The 21,454-nt window shown below is 39.3% G+C and overlaps 1 protein-coding gene across 1 annotated transcript in view; it reads left to right on the top strand.

Annotated features, from left to right (window-relative positions):
* Positions 1-21,454, top strand: part of TM9SF3 (transmembrane 9 superfamily member 3) — a gene marked incomplete at both ends in the record, with an annotated part of 77,077 nt that overhangs the window by 53,777 nt on the left and 1,846 nt on the right. The window contains 5 exons of the mRNA XM_080693597.1: positions 4,202-4,341; positions 7,919-7,987; positions 12,230-12,376; positions 13,279-13,362; positions 13,480-13,556. Coding sequence (XP_080549723.1) covers positions 4,202-4,341; positions 7,919-7,987; positions 12,230-12,376; positions 13,279-13,362; positions 13,480-13,556 — 517 coding nt within the window. The remainder of the gene's footprint in view (positions 1-4,201; positions 4,342-7,918; positions 7,988-12,229; positions 12,377-13,278; positions 13,363-13,479; positions 13,557-21,454) is intronic.

The following is a 21,454-nucleotide window of genomic DNA, read 5'->3' as shown; positions in this document are numbered from 1 at the left end:
TTTGCAGTGTTAGGGATGGAACCCAGGGACTTTCTACCTCCGGGCTACACTGCCAGAACTATTTTTATATTTTATTTGGAAACAGGGTCTCACTAGGTTGCTGAGAGCCTCACTAAGTAGCTGAGGTTGGTTTCGAACCTGTGTGATTCTCCTGTCTCAGCCTCCCAGGCGCTGGGATTACAAGCGTGCGCTATTATACCTTGCTGGCTTTTTATTTTTAATTTTGAGACAGGGTTTGTTCAGGTTGGCTTTGAACTTGCAGTCCTCTGCTTCGGCCTCCTGAGGGTTACAAGTGTGTACTGCCTTGCCTGAATAGTTGATAATGTCTTGAGACTTTATAGGTTACTTATTGATTCTTGTCATTTGCACACAAGGCTGGATGTGCCCTCGCTCACCTGCCTCTCAATTATTTGTGACACACATGCTGTAATAGTGCTTTTGCTTAGACTACTTCTAGGGGCAAATATGTGCTGGTGTGAATTATAATGGAGAGGGGAGGTAAAACAGAAGACCTGTATAACATTATAAACTTTTAACTAATGATATTTACCAGAAGTTCAATATATACACAGAGGTAGGAAGAGAAACTATTCTGAGATTTGCATGAAAACAAGTCAGTCTAGATATGGTATCTGTCGTATTAAAAGTTTGATGTAGAACTCATGGGAGCCTCACTAAGTAGCTGAGGCTGGCTTCGAACCTGTGCGATCCTCCTGTCTCAGCCTCCCAAGTATTGGGATTACAAGCGTGCACCACCACGCCAGGCTTTATTTTTTGTGGTACTAGTGATGGAACCCCTGGGCATTGTACTTCTGAGCTATACCCCTTAGCCCAATTTTTTAGTCTTTTAATTTTTTGAAACAGGGTCTTAATGAGTTGCCAAGTGCCTTGCTAAGTAGCTGAGGCTGCCCATGAACCGCAGTCCTCTAGTCTCAGCCTCCCAAATGTGTGTGCCACCACACCCAGCCTCTGAAAATTTATTTTTACGCAATTTCTTCTTGACACTTAGAAATTTCACAAAGTTATAACACTAGCTACAGTGAAGCAGTGAAGCTTTGATAATTTATGTCTTATACTTACCATCACTAAAACTTGTTGTAGCCTTTTTTTTGTGGTTTTTTTTTTTGTGGTACTGGGGGTAGAACCTAGGGACTTTCCACCTCTGGGCTATACTCCCAGACCTATTTTACACTTTATTTGGAAACAGGTTCTCACTAAGTTGCTGAGAGCCTCTCTAAGTAGCTGAGGCTGGCTTTGAACCTGTGTGATCCTCCTGTCTCAGCCTCCCAAGCTCAGGGATTACAAGCATGTGCCACCATGCCCAGCCTTCAGGGATCTTTTTAAAAATTGATGCATTATAAATTACACAGAATTGCAGGTTTCATTGTGGCTTATTGGAACATGCATATGTATGACATAACTTGATCCATTTCACTGCCTAATACTTCCCTTTACTGTCTCCTTCTTCCTCCCTGTACCCATTATTCTACTCTTATTGCTCTAAAAAAACTATTTTCTTTTTCCCTTCCTCCTTCCCTCCCTCCTTCCTTTGTTCCTTCCTGTCTTTCTTTCTCTCTTTTGCAGTACTGGGGATGGAACCCAGGTGCATTCTATCTCCAAGCTACACCCCAGCCCTATTTTTTATTGTTTATTTTGAAGCAGGGTCTCACTGAGTTGCAAAGGGCCTCACTAAATAGCTATGGTTGTCCTCGAACCATGGTCCTCCTGTCTCAGTCTCCCAAATGCTGGGTGTACAAGTGTGCGCCACCACGCCTGGCTAAAAAACCCATTTTCAAATCAAATGTTTATAGAATTCCTGTTTGAAAACTATTCCCTGTTCGTGCTCTGTGTGTGTGCATGGTACTGGAGGTTGAAACCAAGGGCATTCTACCTCTGAGCCATGTCCCTGACCCTTAAAAAAAAAATGATTTTGAGCCTGGTGTGGTGGTACACGCTTGTAATCCCTGCGCTTGGGAGTCAGAGACAGGAAGATTGTGCAGGTTCAAAGCCAGCCTCCGCTGGCTTAAGAGATCCTGTTTCCAAATAAAAAAATATAAAATAGGTCTGGGAGTGTAGCCCGGAGGTAGAAGGCCCCTGTGTTCCATCCCCGGTATCACCAAAAAAAAAAAAAAAAAAAAAATTATTTTGAAATTACTGAAACTGGCCTCAAATCTGCCATTCTGTCTCAGACACTAAGTACTGGGATTATAGGCATGCACTACTTTGCCTGGCTTAAAAACTATTCTTGTAGACTATGTGACTTCCCATAGGAATGTTTCAGTTTTTATTAATTTTTATTTGAAATAAGAGTTTTAATAAATTAAGGGGAAAATATATGTCTTTATTACAATGTGATAAAGTTTATGAGTCTTGTAGTAATTAAAAGTAATTCAGTTCTACTTTTTAAGGCAATCAAAAGCAAGGATTGATAGAGAATTTATCCCCTTATGTATGGGACATATAACTCACAATATATTTTATTTGTTTATTTATTGTGTGTGTGTGTGTGTGTGTGTGTGTGTGCGTGCGTGCGTGCGTGCGTGCGTGCGTGTGTTTTACTGGGGATTGAACTAAGAGATGTTCTACCTCTGAGCTACACCCTCAGCCCAATTTTTTATTTTGAAACAAATTCTCACTAAGTTGCTGAGTCTGATCTTGACCCTGCGATCCTCCTCACTCTGTCTTCTAAGTAATAGGACTACAAGTGTGTGACACCATGCCTGGTTTTCATAATATATTTTAAATAGCTTAAATATACCTGCTTATTTTTCACATGTTGTATATGAATGTATATTGATATTATTTGTAGGACTAAACTGAGACATTTTGTAAATTTTATCTTTAAAATGGAATTATAGCCAGGCGTGGTAGTGCATGCTTGTAATCCCAGCATTCGGGAGGCTCAGACAGGAGGATCGCAGTTCGCAGACAGCCTCAGCTAGTTAATGAGGTCCTCTGTAACTTATACCCTGTTAAAGAATAAAAAAGATAGGGCAGGGGGTGTAGCTCGGAGGTTGAATGCCCCTGGATTTCATCCCCAAACCCACCAAAAAAAAAAAAAAAAGGAATTAGATATCTCTTAACTCACATAAAAATTTATTTACAGTTTATCTAAAAGGAAATGATAATACCCTTTGGCTTGTTTACATTCCTTCACTTCTTTCCTCCTATCTTCTCTCCTCCTTCTGTCTTCCCTCTCCCCACACAGCCACACAGTATGTGATGAAGGGATAAGACTTTTTACTATTGTCGCTTCAGAAGAGAATTTCTCTTGTAATAGCTGGACTTTCTACCCCAAATCTATTCGTTTCTCTCAGTTTCTTCATTTTTATTCAGTTTTTCTTTCACTTTTATTTTCTACTTATTAGAATTCTAAAATATGTAATTGAAAGAGATTTTAGAAATAATTCAATTTTACTCCATTTTATAGAAGTTGATAGTGAAGTGGCTTTAACTAGATACTTGCCAGAAAAGAGTTTATGTATCCTTTGTACTCAAGATTTTATAAAAACCACAAAATAATATTTTTTAATTGTCTACTTCAGTTCATATCTCAGTATTGCCTTCTCCATAATTTTGGGCTTTGAACTACTCATGGGCAGAAAAACATTTGTATTATTTTAGGAATGACAGATACATACATACATACATACATACATACATACATACATACATACTCACTCCTGTTGGGATTCCAGCATAGTATGGAATAGCAAGAACATGGACGTTGAAGCTGGCAGATCTAGGTTGAAATTGTAGTCTGCCTACTTACTAGCTGTGTGAACATGGGCCTCTTGTTTCTTCATCTGCAAATTAGGGAAATTAAATACATACAGCTCCTTGTGCATATTAGGAGCTTGATAAAGCATAGCCAGATAAGTTGGTTATAATGGTGAAAGATTAAGGATAGATATGTTAGAAGCAGACAGCTGACAGGAGGAGAAAAAAGACTATATTAAAGACAGTATGGAAGAATAGGAAAACTGGGGAGCTCAAGGGAGTAAGAAACAGCTTATACTTGGTTCAATTCTAAATTTTGTATTTTTTTCTCTAGTGTTTATCTTGTACACTTTTAGTCCATATTGAATTGCAACATTTTCTTTTGTGATCAAATTGTGAATCAAATTTATAAGTGTCTCTTTTATTTGTTCTTATTAGTGTTATTGTTCTCTGAGTAATCACATTTTTATTTAATTTGCAGGTGGCCGTTTGTTGCATCTGTTTTTTTGTTATTCTTCCTCTAAATCTTGTTGGTACCATACTTGGCCGAAATCTGTCAGGCCAGCCCAACTTCCCTTGTCGTGTCAATGCTGTGCCTCGTCCTATACCGGAGAAAAAATGGTAAAGAGAAGCTAAATCTTATGTGATCGTTTCTTACAGTGTATAAGTTCTTAGGGCTGTTGTGTATATATATATATAACTTTATAATTGGTATGTATTTATGAAAGTGCCTGTCTTAAGTTTGACCTTAAGAATTTGCTCACTTTAATTATTCAGCAATCTATATTGTTAGGAGTAGTGAGAAGTTATATCCTTATTTCACGTTTGGAATATTAATACCATTCACAGATAAGTCATAGGCTAGTCTACAGAGGTTGGTGGGAATGAAAGCTGGATGGTTTTATTAAGTCTGCAGCTCAAATTTGACCTGCTGCCTTTTTTGTAAGTAGGTTTTACTGGAACACAGCTATGCCCAGTTGGTCACATATTGTCTGTGGCTCCTTTTACCTTACAGCATCAGAACTGACAGCAGTAGTTAGATGAGATCATATCACCTTCCAAACCTCAAATACTTACTATCTGAACCTATACAGGAAAAGTCTGCCAATGTCTGGCTTATGAATTTTTTTCTTTTCCAGATATTTTATCATTCTAAACAATACTGACACTATTATAGCCCAACTGAGAGATGAATTAGGATTGACACTAGGTAGTTTTCTGACTTCTTTCTCTTCACTCTGGCATTGTATAGAATCTCTCAAGTACATGTTTGTCACATTTTATGCACAGAATATGTTCTTGAGGACTTCTCATGATTCAAGATTAGTCATGACAAAAGATGGCGAGTAATTTGTTTAACAGCTGAACAGGTGTTTCTCTGGCAATAGTAAAAATATAGTTTACCTTTTATTTGAGCATTAGCTTTGAAATTATGATTCCTGATGTATTCTTAATTTGAGGTGGTTTGCATTTGAGGTGGTTTGCATTTTTCAGATTTTGAGCATAAAATAGCATTTTTACGGGGGGTACTAGCGGTTGAACCCAGAGGCATTCTACCTCCGGGCTACACTCCCAGACCTATTTTTTATATTTTATTTGGAAACAGGGTCTCCTCACTAAGTTGCTGAGAGCCTCACTAAATAGCTCAGGCTGGCTTTGAACCAGCGCCATCCTCCTATCTCAGCCTACTTAGCACGGGGATTAAAAGTGTACGCCACCACGCCCTGCTTAGCATTAACATTTTTATATTTCTAATTTTTATAATGCAAATTTGAATAAAATATGAACTTAGTATATTTATTTTGCCTTTTAAGATTAATACATTGAGAAAAGCCAGGTATGGTAGCACAGGCTTATAATTCCAGTACTTGGGAGGCTGAGACAGCAGGCTCCCAGGTTTGCAGCCAGTCAGCAAATTCAAAGGCCTTCTACAACTTAGTGAGACCCTGTTTCAAAATAAAATAGGGTTAGGGGTAGAATGCCTCTGGATTCAATCCCCAGTACTGCAAAAAGAAAAATTAATACATTGAATATTTTGCTAATTTATGCTAGCCTGCTTTTATTTTCCTAGTTTTTTAGGTACTGGGGATGAAACCCATGGGCATTGTACCTCTGAGTGACACCCCCAGCCCTACTTTTTAGTCTTTTTTAATTTTTTTGAAACAGAATTTCACTGAGTTACAAGGGGTCTGGCTAAGTAACAGAGGTTGTTCACGAACCACAATCCTCCAGTCTCAGGCTCCTGAATGCTGGGATTACAAGCGTATGCCACCACATCCAGCTACCTAGTTCTTAACAGTAGACAAAAATAGAACTATCTTATTGTACATTTATTATATCTCCTAAGAATAGGTAAACAGATTTGTCATTTTCTAAGAATAGCTTAGTGTGTATAGTATAGTCATACATAATTACAATAAAGGACATATATATTAAAAAGCTCTTGTTCTTAGATATTTTACCATTTTGTGGATATAACTTACATTTTGGTACTTATACAAATAAGGGGAAATTATTCTTGTCTTTTCTAGGTATGAAAACATAGATATGTATAGAAATGGAGGGTAAATAAAACAGCTCTTTAGCTAAGAGGAGAGGGATCTCTCCTAGACTTAGGACTTGTTCATGATCTTTTCTTTCCTTGGGTTTGTTCTTATAAGAGACTTTAGCTAGAATAATTTATTAGTGCATTTTAATTATGCATAATAATGGGTTTTATTGTGCCATATTCATAAGTGCAAATAACATAACTTCTCTTTGCCTCTCCCCTTCCCTTTCTCCTTTCCATCTTCTTCCTCTCCTCTTATAGTTAGCTAGAATGTTTGAGTCTTCACTCAACTATTTTTTCTAAATTAATATTAGACTATTAGGGCTCATTAATGTCTTAATTCATCTTTTTACCAGAAGGATAAGGTTAAAAGAAAAGCATTGTCTGAAACCAGCAAAACTCCTCTAGGGCCCTAGGGCTGGTCAGGAGTGAACAACAGGTGGCCTTCCTTATAAGAGGCGTGTCATCTAGGTGGAGGAACATGCAACCCAAATCTCCTGGCTTTCACTGACTGTGTGTATTGGCTTTTTTATAAAATGAGGAGACAAAACTAGGTTGATTTTTAAAAATTTTTTCTAGCTCTCAGTTTCTTAAATTTTTTTTTCTCAGTTTTTTAGTTTATCCTGGTGGCATTAGCTTAGCGACTTTTCTGTGCTAGATGCTATCTAGGCACTGGGAGTACCTGGATGAACAGCATCTCCCACTTAAAGTCTGATGTGCTATTAGACAGTGACTGTAGTGTGGCAAGTGCTGCAGGGGAGCTGGTTGAAGAGGCATGGAAGCATGGGTGGAGGAGCCACCTCTTCCTGGAAGCCTCAGGAGAGGTAAGGGAGAGCACGAGCCCAGCTTGCAGGAGGAGAAGTCGGAGGTGAAGGGCCTTCCAGGCGGAATGTCACTGATTGCAGTCAGTGAATATTAACTGAGTGATGACTGGAGTCTGAATTTTGTTTTTTAGTCATTGTTTGGCCTCATTACATATCAGAACTCCAAATACCTAAATTGCATTTTGGGTGGGAAAGAAATTGCAGAGTCAGAGAGAGAGGAGGTAAATAGATGATAAGGCCATAGGTTAAGAAACTTTATTTCAAGCTGGGCGTGGTGGCGCACGCTTGTAATCCCAGCTCTTGGGAGGCTGAGACAGGAGGATCGCACAGGTTCGAAGCCAGCCTCAGCTACTTAGTGAGGCTCTCAACAACTTAGTGAGACCCTGTTTCCAAACAAATTATAAAATAGGTCTGGGAGTATATCCCGGAGGTAGAAAAGCCCCTGGGTTCCATCCCCAGTACCACCAAAAAAAAAAAAAGAAAAACTTTATTTCTAGTGGAGGTCCGAAGACTCTCTTCTTCCTTTTGGCTTTCTGTAAGTAAATCCTGTAGAGTTTTAGAAATTATTGAGAGGTGGTAAAATAGAAGTAAACGTTTTGTCTTTTATGAGGTCTGCCAGTGACAAAACTGTGTTCTTCAAATACTTAAGGCATTAATGCTGGAAAGAGTGTGATAGTATGATGGCTAATTTGAAGTCTCATGTATGTATTGTTCCTCTTTGAATATTAGGATGATTTTTTAAATATTAAGCATCACCTTTCCATTATCAGGATTTATAATATGGAAATCATATTAGAAGTTGACTATTAATTTTAATATTTTCCAGGTTTATGGAGCCTGCAGTTATTGTTTGCCTGGGTGGAATTTTACCTTTTGGCTCAATCTTTATTGAAATGTAAGTTTTGGCAAAGTATTCATGTATTGAGGATTTAATTATAATAAGAGAATTAGGAGTTAGGGTAGGTATAGAATCATCAGATGAGGTGACATCTGTATTAGCTTTGTATCCCTACTTGAATTTCCTGAGGCAGCTATTTTGGAGGTTCTGAGATCAAGATTGGCTGCGGGGTGGGGGGCGGGCACTGGCTTAGCCTCCAGTAAGGGGATGTGTGTGTGTGTGTGTGTGTGTGTGTGTGTGTGTGTGTAAATAAGAGCTTACATTGCCAAACAGGAAGTCAGAGAGAGAGACTGGTACACCACGATATTTTCCAAGCATACCTCAATCACATAATGGTCTCCCACTAGGCCCCACTTCCCAAGGATTCTACCACCTTCCCACAATATCTCCTGGGGACCAAGACTTTTACTAACAGTGGGATCCTTAGGGGACACTCAGACCACACCCAAACCAGTAGTTAACAGAATTAGTCAGTTAATTCCACTGCTTCCAGAAAGGGATCTACATGGGTTGTCTAAAGGTGGTTACCCTGTTTGCAAATATTCAAGGTAAGTATATACATACTGTATTATATTTTAGACCTCTCTCTTTTTTTGGTGGGGGGCAGGTCTGGGGAATGGAACCCAGGGGAATTCGACCTCCAAGCTACACCCCCTGCCCTATTTTTTGTGTTCTTTATTTTGAAACAGGGTCTCACTAAGTTGCAGAGGGCCTCACTAAGTAGCTGAGGCTGTCCACAAACTGTGATCCTCTGGTCTCAGCCTCCGAATGCTGGGATTACAAGCGTGCGCCACCACGCCCAGCTTTAGACCTCTCTTAACTAACAGGAAATCTAAGAAATCAAAGCATATATGCTAGACAATGGTAGACAGCTTCTGATTACATACATAATATAAAGAATTATGGGTTTATTAAAAATATTTCTTGGGCCAGGCGTGGTGACGCACACTTGTAATCCCCGTACTTGGGAGGCAGAGACAGGAGGATCACGCAGGTTTGGAGCCAGCCTTGCTGGCTTAAAAGACCCTGTTTCCAAATTTAAAAAGTATAAAAATAGGTCTGGGAATGTAGCCCGGAGGTAGAAGGACTTCCAGGAACCCCAGTACCACCAAAAAAAATATATATATATATATTATTTCTTGGGATCCAAGGAACTAGGTACGCCATTACCTACTGGTCAATCTAGACCCTGAGATCTTTTCTTTTCTTTTCTTTTCTTTTCTTTTCTTTTCTTTTCTTTTCTTTTCTTTTCTTTTTATTTTTTTTTTTTTTTGGTACTGGGGTTCCTGGAAGCCCTTCTACCTCTAAGCCATACTCCCAGACCTATTTTATATTTTTATTGGAAACAGGAACTCTTAAGCCAGCACGGCTGGCTTCGAACCTGCACGATCCTTCTGTCTCTGCCTTCCAAGTGCGGGGATTACAAGCGTGAGCCACCACGCCCCGGCTAGACCTTGAGATCTTTTGATGCAGTCTTTTCTAGGTTCTTTGGCCTATAGGGAAGTGTATATGTGTTTGGGGTGAAAGGTATGTCATGTACTTTATATCTACATCCTTCATCACCACTGCAAAATATGTCTTTCTTTTCTCTGCCTGTGGTAGATAGGCATCCTCTATTTGTCTTAGGCAAGGTAGTTTTTTTGTATGGAACTTTCTCTAATACTGCACTTATATGCCCCTGGCTCCTGCTCACTAAATTCCAATCCTTACAACAACTCTAAATACCCTTAAATGTTTCTAGAATCCCTTCTCCCGACTCTCTCCAGTACAGTAGAAGCATTATAACAGGTATGATTGGGGTAAAGTAGCTGGTTTGTGTAAGAGAAATGTAAAAAAATATACATACCATTTCATTAAAAATAACTAAACATCCATCCTTCATTGAGGTTTTTTAGTAGTACAGAGCTAAGATCCTGCTTTGATATGTATCTGTTTTCATGCCTTTTAAAAATAGAACAAGAAGCTAGGCATAGTAATTCCAGTACTTAGGAAGCTGAGACAGAAGGATCACAGGTTTGAGATCCTCAGCAACCTAACAAGACCCTGTTTCAAAACAAAAAATAAAAAGGGTCCAGGGTGTAGCTCAGAAATAGAACGCCCCTGGGTTCAATCTTTAGTATCATCTGTTCCCCCCACTGGCAAAAAAAAAAAAAAATGAGCAAGAACACAAAGATGTTTCTGAAGCAAAATACAGAATCCTAGATTTGTTTATTTCCTCTAGACCTACATGGCTGTCTCACCCACATTTAATTTTATCACCTTTTTTTAGCAACTTACCTTATTGATCTTTCCAAAGCATTCAACGGACTTTTTATAGCAATCACACATTCTTTTTCTCTCATGTTTATTGGTTCATGTTGTATTAGTCAGCTTTCCATTGCTGTGACACATGCCTGAGAGGAATCCACTTATCAGGAGGCTGAATTGGCTGATTCCAGAGGTTTCAGCCCACAGCCTCTTGGTCCCCCTGCCCGCTGAGGCGGCACACCGTGGGGGAGCACGAGGCAGAGGGAACCTCAGAGCAGCCAGCGAGGAAAGAGAAAGGGAGATGGGGGCTCCTCCCGCCGGCCTGGCTTGTTTCCGGGCCCCACCTCCTAAGTGTTGTGTCACCACCCTACCCAGGAGCACCACAGGCTGGACACAAGTCTTTAACACATGGCTTTTGGGGGACTTTTAAAATCCAGTCATGACATTGTTTAATTACACTAACAAGTATAGCTAAATGGAAACAGTTGTCACCTATTGGCTGCCAGGATCCTGGAAGCATCAGGTTGATACCTCACAGGGAGATTGTCCCTCTAATTTGTAGTTCAGTCGGCCCAGTTCAGGAATGTCTGTACTTGCAGTCTGCTGTTGCCTTGTGCCCTCACCAGGACTTGATCGCTGACTATTTTTCCTCCTACTTCTGTCCCCAGTACTTAACGGTCACATCTCGTTTTGCATTCCCAGAAACTCTGTTCCATTAGATAGCTTCTCTGCTCTTTAAAGTCTCCCCTGATTTGGACACCTCCAGCCCATTCTCCCCCTAGTAGCCAGGTGACTTTCTTAACTTGTCAGTCTATGCATGCCACTTTCTTTGCTAAGTGTTTTTCATCTTTATTGAGATGAGGTCCCAGCTCCCTGTCATGGCCTTCACAATACAGGAATTGGTTCTGTGCATTCTCGTAGCTTTTGCCTGGTCGTCTAAAGTCCTAGCTGTACTGATTTCTGAGTTTTTCAAAACACAATGAATCAGTGAATTCTGTAATTTATAGATCCCTGAATGAGTCTCCTGGCTTCCTGGACTCCCCACACAGTTTACAAGCTTCTTCTTTCCTGCTCAGCCCAAACTTGGAGATGCCCTTCTCTGTACAGTGGGATACTGCATATCACAGTGGCATCGTTGCTCTGTCACTGGTGTTTCCCCAGTATCCAGTCATCTTCAAGGTGAAAATGACTGCCTTTCTACTCCTATTCTTACCACTTTCCAATGAATGACAACACACAAAGAGAAAAGAACAAGATTAAAAGGGGTGAAAAAACAGCCTAAAAGGCCCTGTTCTGATTTAATGATGACCCAAGTCATTTGACTTCCAAGCTACACCCCCTGCCCTATTTTTATTCTTTATCTTGAAACAGGGTCTCACTAAGTTGCAGATGGCCTCACTGAGTAGCTGAGGCTGTCCACGAACCGGGATCCTCCGGTCTCAGCCTCCTGAATGCTGGGATTACAAGCGTGACCACCATACCTGGTTTATAGTCTTTTTCTTAATGAAAAATCTTAATGCCATTTCCTTCGCTGTCCTCTGAAGACAGTGTGAATATTCTTTGGACTTTTTTTTTCTAATTACTCAATCAAACTTATTTTTCTATGTAATAGGATGTGTTATAAAATATAAACCACAATGTTTAGTTAGGATATTTATAATTGAAAGAATAAAGGACATACTTTATTTTACAAATAAAGATTTTTAGTTGTTTTCATGTGCTCTTTTTAACATTTTACTCCTTTAAGCTACAAACTTATTCAGTCTGCTCAGAGTCCAGTGTCCTACTGATGAATCTTATAAAATTATAGGAATTAATTTTGAGAAAAATTTCAAGGATTTACTAGATAAGAAAAGTCAAGGAAAAGTGATCCAAGTTACTTGAAAGAAAAATACTGAAATTTAAGTGACATAAAGGTAAGAACTGAGAAGTGAGTGCAGAGTAAGCTTCCAGAATGAAGACTGATGGCCTGTGTCTACCTTGAACTCGTAGGTATTTCATCTTCACGTCATTCTGGGCATATAAGATCTATTACGTCTATGGCTTCATGATGCTGGTGCTGGTCATCCTGTGCATTGTGACCGTTTGTGTGACCATTGTGTGCACATACTTCCTGTTAAATGCAGAGGATTATAGGTGGTAAGTACTTATTTGTGGGTGGAACCTCATGACCACAGTATTTTACAATAAGTCTATCAAGCTGAGGAAAAGATCTAGATAGAAAATGTGCTACTTTAGAATAGTATAAGGCTTTTCTTTCTTAGTTGAGAAATGATAAAGATTTTAGAGGAAAAATGATAGTATCAGTAAGATTTTTTTGTTGTGCTGCTGTTGGAAATATTTTTGCAAAGTTCTTGATGTGGAAAGGGTTTTATGAGGAAGTATCTTTACATTTTAAACACAAAAAGACTTAAAAAGCGAAATGGTTTATTTAAGGTCACTTAGAACAGGGAATATAACAAAATTCAGGATTATTTCTAAGGTTTAGGCTCTCTTGTTTTGAAATATTTAAGCACCATGTGTAAGTATTTGTTTTTAAATATACAGAACTTTTTTTGGGGGGGCAGACCCCCCCAAAAAAATAGGATGGAACCCAGGGGCATTCAACCTCTGAGCTATACCCCCTGCCCTATTTATTATTCTTTATTTTGAAACAGGGTCTCACTAAGTTGCAGAGGGCCTCACTAAGTAGCTGAGGTTGTCCATGAACCATGATCCTCCGGTCTTAGCCTCCTAAATGCTGGGATTACAAGCATGTACCACCATACCCGAACTTTAAATGATTTTTTTTGGGGGGTGGTACTGGGGATGGAACTCTTCTCCAGGCTACACTCTCAAGACCTATTTTATATTTTTATTTGGAAACAGGGTGTCCTAAGCCAGTGAGGCTGGCTTTGAACCTGCGCCATTCTCCTGTCTCCGCCTCCCAAGTGCGGGGATTACAAGGGTGTGCCACTACACCCGGCTAAATGATATTTTTATAGTAATCTTTAATCCTTCTTTTATTTATTTAAAAGAATAATCTTTTTGTCTTCTTTCAGGCAATGGACAAGTTTTCTCTCTGCTGCATCAACTGCAATCTATGTTTACATGTATTCCTTTTACTACTATTTTTTCAAAACAAAGTAAGTAGAGATTTTTTTAATTTAGAACATTAAAATTATCCTTTAAAAACTAAAATTTAAGACTGTGTCAAAAGTAAAAATGAATATATTATCTACAGTTACTTTGTTTTATTACAGGATGTATGGCTTATTTCAAACATCATTTTACTTTGGATATATGGCAGTATTTAGCACAGCCTTGGGGATAATGTGTGGTAAGTTCTAAAATTCTTGGAACATTGTGAGTAAATGTTTGAGTGTCTCAGAATTAAAAAAAAAATAGTAATTAGGAACTAAGAAATTTTATTCTGTTTCTTTGTCAGGAATACCAAAATTGATTGAGGGGCCTGCTCTCAGTTCTTTTGACTCTTCCTTCAGATCTAATTTGTCACCTTACTAATTGTTTGTATAGGAATTTTAATAATTCTGTATAGCACAGGATTAATTTCATACCACAATTCGTTTCATATTCTTATTGAGAACTGGCATTTTTTTAAAAGCTTGGATTCTTTGGAACATTATGATGTAGACAGGTTAAGGTGGTTTCCAAATGATTTCTGTTTGGAAGTTTCTGGGACTGTTGATAGAAGGGAGCCTCCAGTGTGTAGAAGGCAGTGGAGTTTACTGGCTTCAGGTGCATACGTGGCTGTCTGCAGCCTGGGCTTTGGTTCGGATTGTGCCTCATGTATACACTATGCCTCGTTCCAGTCCCCTCAGCTTTCCAAACCTCTGAAATGAGGAATACTACTTAATGGGTTTATCACAGTCTTTACAGAAGGAAGAAGTATTAGTCACTGCATGATGGAGTCCTAACATGTAAAGTAACGTGTGAATACATGTAAACATAAGTACTTAGGAAGTAAAGAACATTCAGAAGGAACATGAAAATGGAAAGGGCATAAACTTAGAACCAAAAGACCTGCCTTTACTCCCCATGCTGCCACCCACTGTTTTTGTGGCCGTGGGAGTTGCATTAACCTAGGTCATAACTCAGGTCTGTAAAATGGTCACACCTCTCAGAGTGATTGAGAGGAATAGCGTCCTGTGGGGAAAACCAGATGTGTAGTGCCTGGACTGCTAGTAGGTGACAAGAGGGAGCCACTCACACATGTGAGGACAGGGAAGAGCTGAGACTTCGGGCATCAGTCAGCTCTGGATATGAATCCTGTTACCCCACTTAACAGCCATGTCACTTAATGTTGTTTTCAGCTTTCCTCATTGACAAAGTAAGAATAACATCTGCCTCCCAGGGTTGTCAGAGGCTTCAGTGATTGAGTGTGGGTGAGCCTCGGATCCATGAGAGGTTCTCAGTGAGTGCTGCTGCTGCTGCTGCTGCTGCTGCTGCTGCTGCTGCTGCTGCTGCTGCTGGTACTGATGAGGCCCAGAGCCCCTCAGGCTTCCTTGTGCAGTGGGAGCCTGTCTGTTTCTGCATGGTCTCTGGGCTTCATGCCTTGTGTTACCCCATTAGAGCAATTTCATGACACCAAGTCCAGGCAAAGTTACCTTAAGGAAAACTCATACAAGTAACTCACTTTTTATCTGGGTCACTGCTTTAGTCCATAAATGAGACTGACATTTTAGTTACATCATAGGATTGATGTTAGGCTTAAAGACTATGGAAACAAATCCAGATATCTGGAGAATGGATCATTCAAACCTCTTTCTTTTTTCTGTAATTTGCCAAGGTTTTCTTTTGCTTTTTTCTTTTTTGGGGGGTATTAAACAGAATTGAACCCAAGGGTGCTTTACCATTGAGCTACATTCCATCTCCTTTTTAGATTTTTTGAGGCAGGGTCTTGCTAAGTTGTCCAGGCTGGCCTTGAACTTTATATCTTTCTGCCTCAGCCTCGAGTTGCTGGGTTGTTGAGATTAACCGATATGTGCCGCCATGCCTCCCCCTCTTTTTTTTCTTTTCTGTTTCTATAGCTCTACCTTTAGCTATAAACAGTGGAATCAGGAAGGTACAATAATCCTGCTAAAAGCTGGCTCCTGGTATGACATTTGTGCATGTTTAGGGAGTACCAAGATTGTTTTATTCAAAACTTTGTCTAAAGAGTGTGTTCAATTCAGAGGTGAACATGTGTACAGAAATCAATTCTTCAAGATATGAGGGAAGATGTTTCTCTATTACAGTCACATATTTCGTCTATAGCACTGTGATAGCCATTTTCTGTGATAATTAAAACTTTGAGGGAGGGATGAATAGAGACTGAAGGATAAAACCAGGCTGTGTCATGTGGAAGCATCTTCATATCCTCAGGTAATCAGGTTGTTTTTAAAATGTTATTGACCATATTTCCTTCAGAATATTTCTCATTGGGCTCTATCTGAAGGCTTTCTTGATGATTGCCAGCATTCAATGAAGTATAGAATTCTGTGATTATGCAGAGTGTAAATTTTTCTGGACTTTGTTTTTTCTATATGTGATCTTAGGAAGAACTAGAGAAGTAGTATCTTGACATTTGCAAAGAAAATGGACTGTAGCTACATTCTTTGAGTGCTTTTTCTATTGTAATTTCATCGTGCTGCCTGGAAATCTTGGCACATTTATAGTTTCCTGCTGTTCTCACAGTATCCCAGCATTTATTTTTTAAAGGGTTTATATGCCTTCAGCATGAACCTACTTGGTGTATATGTGGGGTACTGTCCAGACTAGAACCAGCTCTTGTTGATTGTGTCTAATATTTAAAAAAGAAGTGATTAGCCGGGCGTAGTGGCGCACACTTGTAATCCCAGTGCTTGGGAGGCTGAGAGGGGAGATCACACAGGTTCGTTCAAAACCAGCCTTAGCTACTGAGTGAGGCTCTCAGCAACTTAGTGAGACCCTGTTTCCAAATAAAGTATAAAATAGGTCTGGGAGTATAGCCCAGAGGTGGGAAAGCCCCTGGGTTCCACCCTCAGTACCATGAATGAATGAATGAATGGATGGATGGATGGATGAATGAATGAATGATTGATTGTGTTAGGTGGGAAATATTTTGGTTGTTATAATCTATACAGTATGAGCATATTGCACTTTTTTTGCTTTAAAGAAATTAAGAGTACATCTTAATTATTCCTAAAATACTTGATTTTCTATTTTTATTTGGAAACAGGATCTCTTAAGCCAGCAAAGCTGGCTTCGAACCTGCGCATCCTCCTGTCTCCGCCTCCCAAGCGCGGGGATTACAAGCATGCGCCACCACACGGCGATTACAAGTGTGCGCTACCACGCCCGGTGATACTTGGTTTTCTAAAGAGCATATTGATTATCCTCTTTTTATAAAGTCATACTTTTATAAATTTGTTCTTTAGGTACTCGTAAGATTAGAAATAATGATTCTTTAGGTTGATACTGATTTGATTTTAAGCATATCTCTGCTCAAAGGGGAACAGTGTTTTATGTCTAGAAAAATTGCATTTGTGTTATATTTTGCCAATTAAGTTTTTAATGGTTGTTAAAATTTTATAGATATTTTTGGTTCTAGGAATCCAGGTTTAGTTGGGCCTGGTGGTGCATGCCTGTAATCCCAGTACTTGAGAGGTTGAGACAGCAGGAGGATTTGAAGACAGCCTCAGAAACATAGCAATACTCTCAGCAACCTGGCAAGACCCTGTTTCAAAACAAAAAATAAAAAGGGCTTGGGGTATAGTGTGGAGGTAGAATCCCTGGGTTCAGTCCTAAGTATCCTCTTCCCCAAAACTGGTTTATTTTTATAAGAATGAATAATTTTTTCTTCTACCTTGTAAAGAATTACAACTATTTTAAGTGAATTACCTATATCTTTATTTTTTTCTTGTGGTACTGGGGTGGAAACCAGTGGCTTCTCTACCTCCGGGCTATACACCTAGACTTATTAATAATAATAATAATAATAATAATAATATTATTATTATTATTATTATTATTATTTATTTTTTGGTGGTACTGGGGTTCCTGGAAGCCCTTCTACCTCCGGGCTATACTCCCAGACCTATTATTACATTTTTATTTGGAAACAGGATCTCCTAAGACAACGCGCGAGCTGGCTTTGAACATTCGCGATCCTCCTGTCTCTGCCTCCCAAGCACGGGGATTATAAGCGTGCGCCACCACGCCTGGCTTATTTTTTTGTTTGTTTGTTTTTTTGGTGGTACTGGGGTTCCTGGAAGCCCTTCTACCTCTGGGCTACACTCCCAGACCTATTTTTACTTTTTTTTTTAATTTGGAAACAGGGTCTCCTAAGCCAGCGGCGCGCGGCTGGCTTCGAACCTGCTCAATCCTCCTGTCTCTGCCTCCCAAACGCAGGGATTACAAGCGTGCGACACCACACCCGGCCAGACCTATTTTTTTAATACTTTTTTTTTTATATGACTATGATTTTTTTTTAATTGGTGCACTGTATTCATACATCATAGTGGGATACAAACTTTTGTAGACATACATGCACACATCTCCCAGTCAGTCCCAACCCGATCCCCACCCCATTCCCTCCCCAACCCTCCCTCCCATGCTTGGCTTAGTGGTTGACATCTAGTATTATAGCAATTTATCCAAAATTAAAAATGATAATCTCACATAACAGTTTCATTTGTCTGATACCAAGCTTTTGATGACTTAAAGATAACATTTTAATATTTCTTTTTACTTTCTTTCTTACCAAAGAATATTTTTTTTCTATTTTTTTTAGGTGAAACTATCATATATTTATATATTTATTTTTCAGAAAAAAAATCTATCCTAATATAGAATATGGACTCTAGATACCCACAAGGATCTTGAAAAAGAACAAAGCTAGAAGATATATATTTTGATTTCAAACCATATAAAGCTACAATAATTGAAACAGTGTAGTACTGTTCTAAAGGCAGATATATAAACCAAGCCTAGAGCTAAACACAAGTAAAATACAAGCCTAGAGCTAAACTCTTCCCGATATTGTCAAGTTATTTTTGACAAGGTTTCCACGAACATTTGGTGGTGGAAATAATAATCTTTTAACTAAATATTGTTGAAAAATAATAATTACATGGAAAAGAATAAAATTGGACCCATACCTAATTCCATATACAAATATTAACTCAAAATAGATAAAAGACCTAAATATAAATCTTAAGACTAGAAACTTTTAGAAGAAAATCTGGGTCATAAAACCTCACAACATTGAAATTGGCAGTGATTTCTTGGATATGATTTCAATGGCACAGGCAACAGAAGAGTATACAAACTCCCTAAAAAATAAAAAAAAATATTGTATATCCAAAGACAATGTAAACAGAGTTAAAAGTTACTAATAGAATGGGATAAAATATTTCCAAATGCTATATCTGAAGGTATATTAATATTCCAACTAGACATCCTAAAAATTAACAACAGTAAAGGCAAACAATACAATTTAGAGATAGGTAAAAGACTAACATAAATAATGAATCTCCACAGATAAACAATCTTAGTTGTCTGTTGGAAGGAAAATCTTGTTTCTCTGGTTCTGGTGTGTGTTACCTATTTCTTCTTTGTAGTTAATCTCTTTGAGTATTTTCTCTAGCGCTGGTTTTGAAGACATAAATTCCTTCAGTTTCTGTTTGTCGTGGAAGCTTCTTATTTCCCCATCTAATTTGATAGAAAGTTTTGCTGGGTAGGAAATTTTTGGCTGAAAGTTATTTTCTTTCAGAGTTTGGAATATGTTACTCCAAGCCCTTCTGGCTCTCATGACTTGGTTTGGGAAGTCTGGAGTGATTCTAATTGGCTTGCCTCTGAATGTCACTTGGCCCTTTGTTTTTGTTGCCTTTAAGATTCTCTGCTTGGCTTCCACATTGGTCATTTTGACAATTATGTGGCGTGGGGATCCTCTTCTCCGATCCTGTCTAAAGGGAGTTCTATAAGTTTCCTGGACCTGTGTATCAACCTCTTGCTCTATGTTTGGAAAATTTTCTGCTATTACTTCCTTGAAGAGATTGTTGATCCCTTTGGTTTCACTTTCTTTTCCCTCCTCTCTTCCAATTATTCTTAGGTTAGCTCTCTTAAAATGGGCCTATATTTCTTCAATATCAGATTCCTGCTGTTGGATTTTTTTTTTTAGATTAGAAACTATGCGTTCATTTTTTGAATGATTATCTTCTAAGAGCGAGATTCTGTTCTCCATGTGGTCTAATCGGATGTTTGTGCTTTGAATTGAGTCCTTTACTTCATTAATTGCATCCTTTATCTCTTTTTGGCTCTCTCTGAGTTCTTTTCGAAGCACCTCTATTATTTCTACAGTTATTTTCCTGATTTGATCTTCTAGAAATCTCTGATTTTCTGTTTTATCGGGTTCTGATGTTGTGGGGTTGTGGGCATTCATTGCTCCAGTGTTATTCCTCTTTCCCATGATTTCGGAAGTTTGTGCCTTCTCTGGGTTCTTCCCTTGGGTCACTATGACTTCACTTAAGGTGTTCTGGATCTTGAGTCAGTAGTATCTCAGACCCCACTACTCCTTTACTGGGTTGTATCACAGAGTCTCCGACCCAGAGAGTCGATAGAGGCTGCTTTAGACTGTGGGGGGTGCCAGGTTGCACGTTCTCCTATGTTGTGATATCTCTGCCACCGCCACTCCCCCACTGGGTCAAGTCCCAGGGAGTACAGTACTGGGATTTCTCCTCTGTGGCCCGCAATTTGACTCACTGTTCTTGAGTACGCAGATGTAGCTGTACTGGACTCGGTGGATTCGCTGCTGCTGCTGCCGGTGGCAATATGGCGCTGTTGCTACGCCCTTGGCCGTGAGGCTGGCGTATTTCTTCTTGGTTTTGAGTTCCACTCTGAATCCCTGCAGCGTGTGCTGAGCTCAGCCACTGGGAGCTTTAGATTTTACCTGCGGCGAGAAATCCCGCCTGACTGTTCCGCAGCGGCTCACCTCGGCTTGCTGTAGCCGTCCGGTGAATTCGCCGCTGACGCCGGCAGTAAAGCGCTGCTGCCGCGTCCTCGGGCGTGAAGCCGGTGTATCTCCTCTGTGGCTCTGAGCTCTGTTCTCAGTCCGCTTTCTCTCTGGAGCCTGGTGATTTTTTTTGTTTCTCTGGTGATGGTGTTTTCTGGCTAAGAAAGGCGCTGATTTTGTGGTAATGGAGATTGGTTGTTAGCGGGGCTCTTAAGCCCCGCTTTTCTCGGTCGCCGTCTTCCCGGAAGTCCCCTTTTTAATACTTTTTGGAAACAGGGTCTCACTAAGTTGCAGAGAGTCTCACTAAGTAGCTGAGGCTGGCTTCGAACCTGTGTGATCCTCCTGTCTCAGCCTCCCAAGCGCTGAGATTACAAGTGTGCGCCACCATGCCCGGCTCATGAATTACCTATATCTTAAAACTTAATGTCATTTCATATTATAAAAGAAATGCCATTGCAAAAATAATTTAAAAAAGGTTTACTTTGTCATTTTGGTAGAGACTTTTTATATTTTAATATTTAATTATGGGAAATTTTCAAATATATACAAGAAGAGGGCAATGGTGTATGTGTGGGGTAGTGTGTGGGTGTGTGTTTATGTATGTGTGTGTTGAGACCCTATATATCCAACACACAATATCAGTAATTATTGACTTATGGCCAGTCCTGTTTTATTTATGCTCCTGTTTTACCCCCCTTTTTTATTCTGACCTTAATCTCAGATTTTGTCATTTGAACTGCAAGTATTTCAGTATATATCCTTTCTAAAAGACAAATGTAATTCCTTAATAGGTTAAAATATTCAATGAGTATTCAGACTTACTCTACCTGTCCCTACTTCTTTTAATACTGTTTGTTTGCATAAAAATCCAGTTAAGGCCTATTTATTGCTTGGTTAAATTGTCTCTTAAGGCTTTTCTAATCTGGAGATGTTCTTTTTTCCTTTCTCTTGCTATTTATTTTTAAAACAAAACAAAAAAATTGTATTGAGTTTTTCACACTCTAGTTGTACCTCTAATTATATCCCCAAGGCGTCATTGAATGTTTCCACATATGCTTCCCCCCACCCCGTGCTTCCTGTAAATGAATAGAGCTGCAGCCTTCGTCATACTCAGTGCTCGTCTAATAATACTTATCAGTGGTTTGTAAACTTTCATCAGGAGGCACATATTGTCTGGTTCTTTCTCCTTGTGAGATTAGCAGCCACTGACCATTATTGCCTAGTTGAAATAGTTCATTAGTGGT

Source organism: Muscardinus avellanarius, assembly GCF_963383645.1.
Source record: "Muscardinus avellanarius genome assembly, chromosome: 4".
Taxonomy (NCBI): domain Eukaryota; kingdom Metazoa; phylum Chordata; class Mammalia; order Rodentia; family Gliridae; genus Muscardinus; species Muscardinus avellanarius.
The sequence above is the reverse complement of the archived record's forward strand: the minus strand, read 5'-3'. Positions and strand labels throughout refer to the sequence as shown.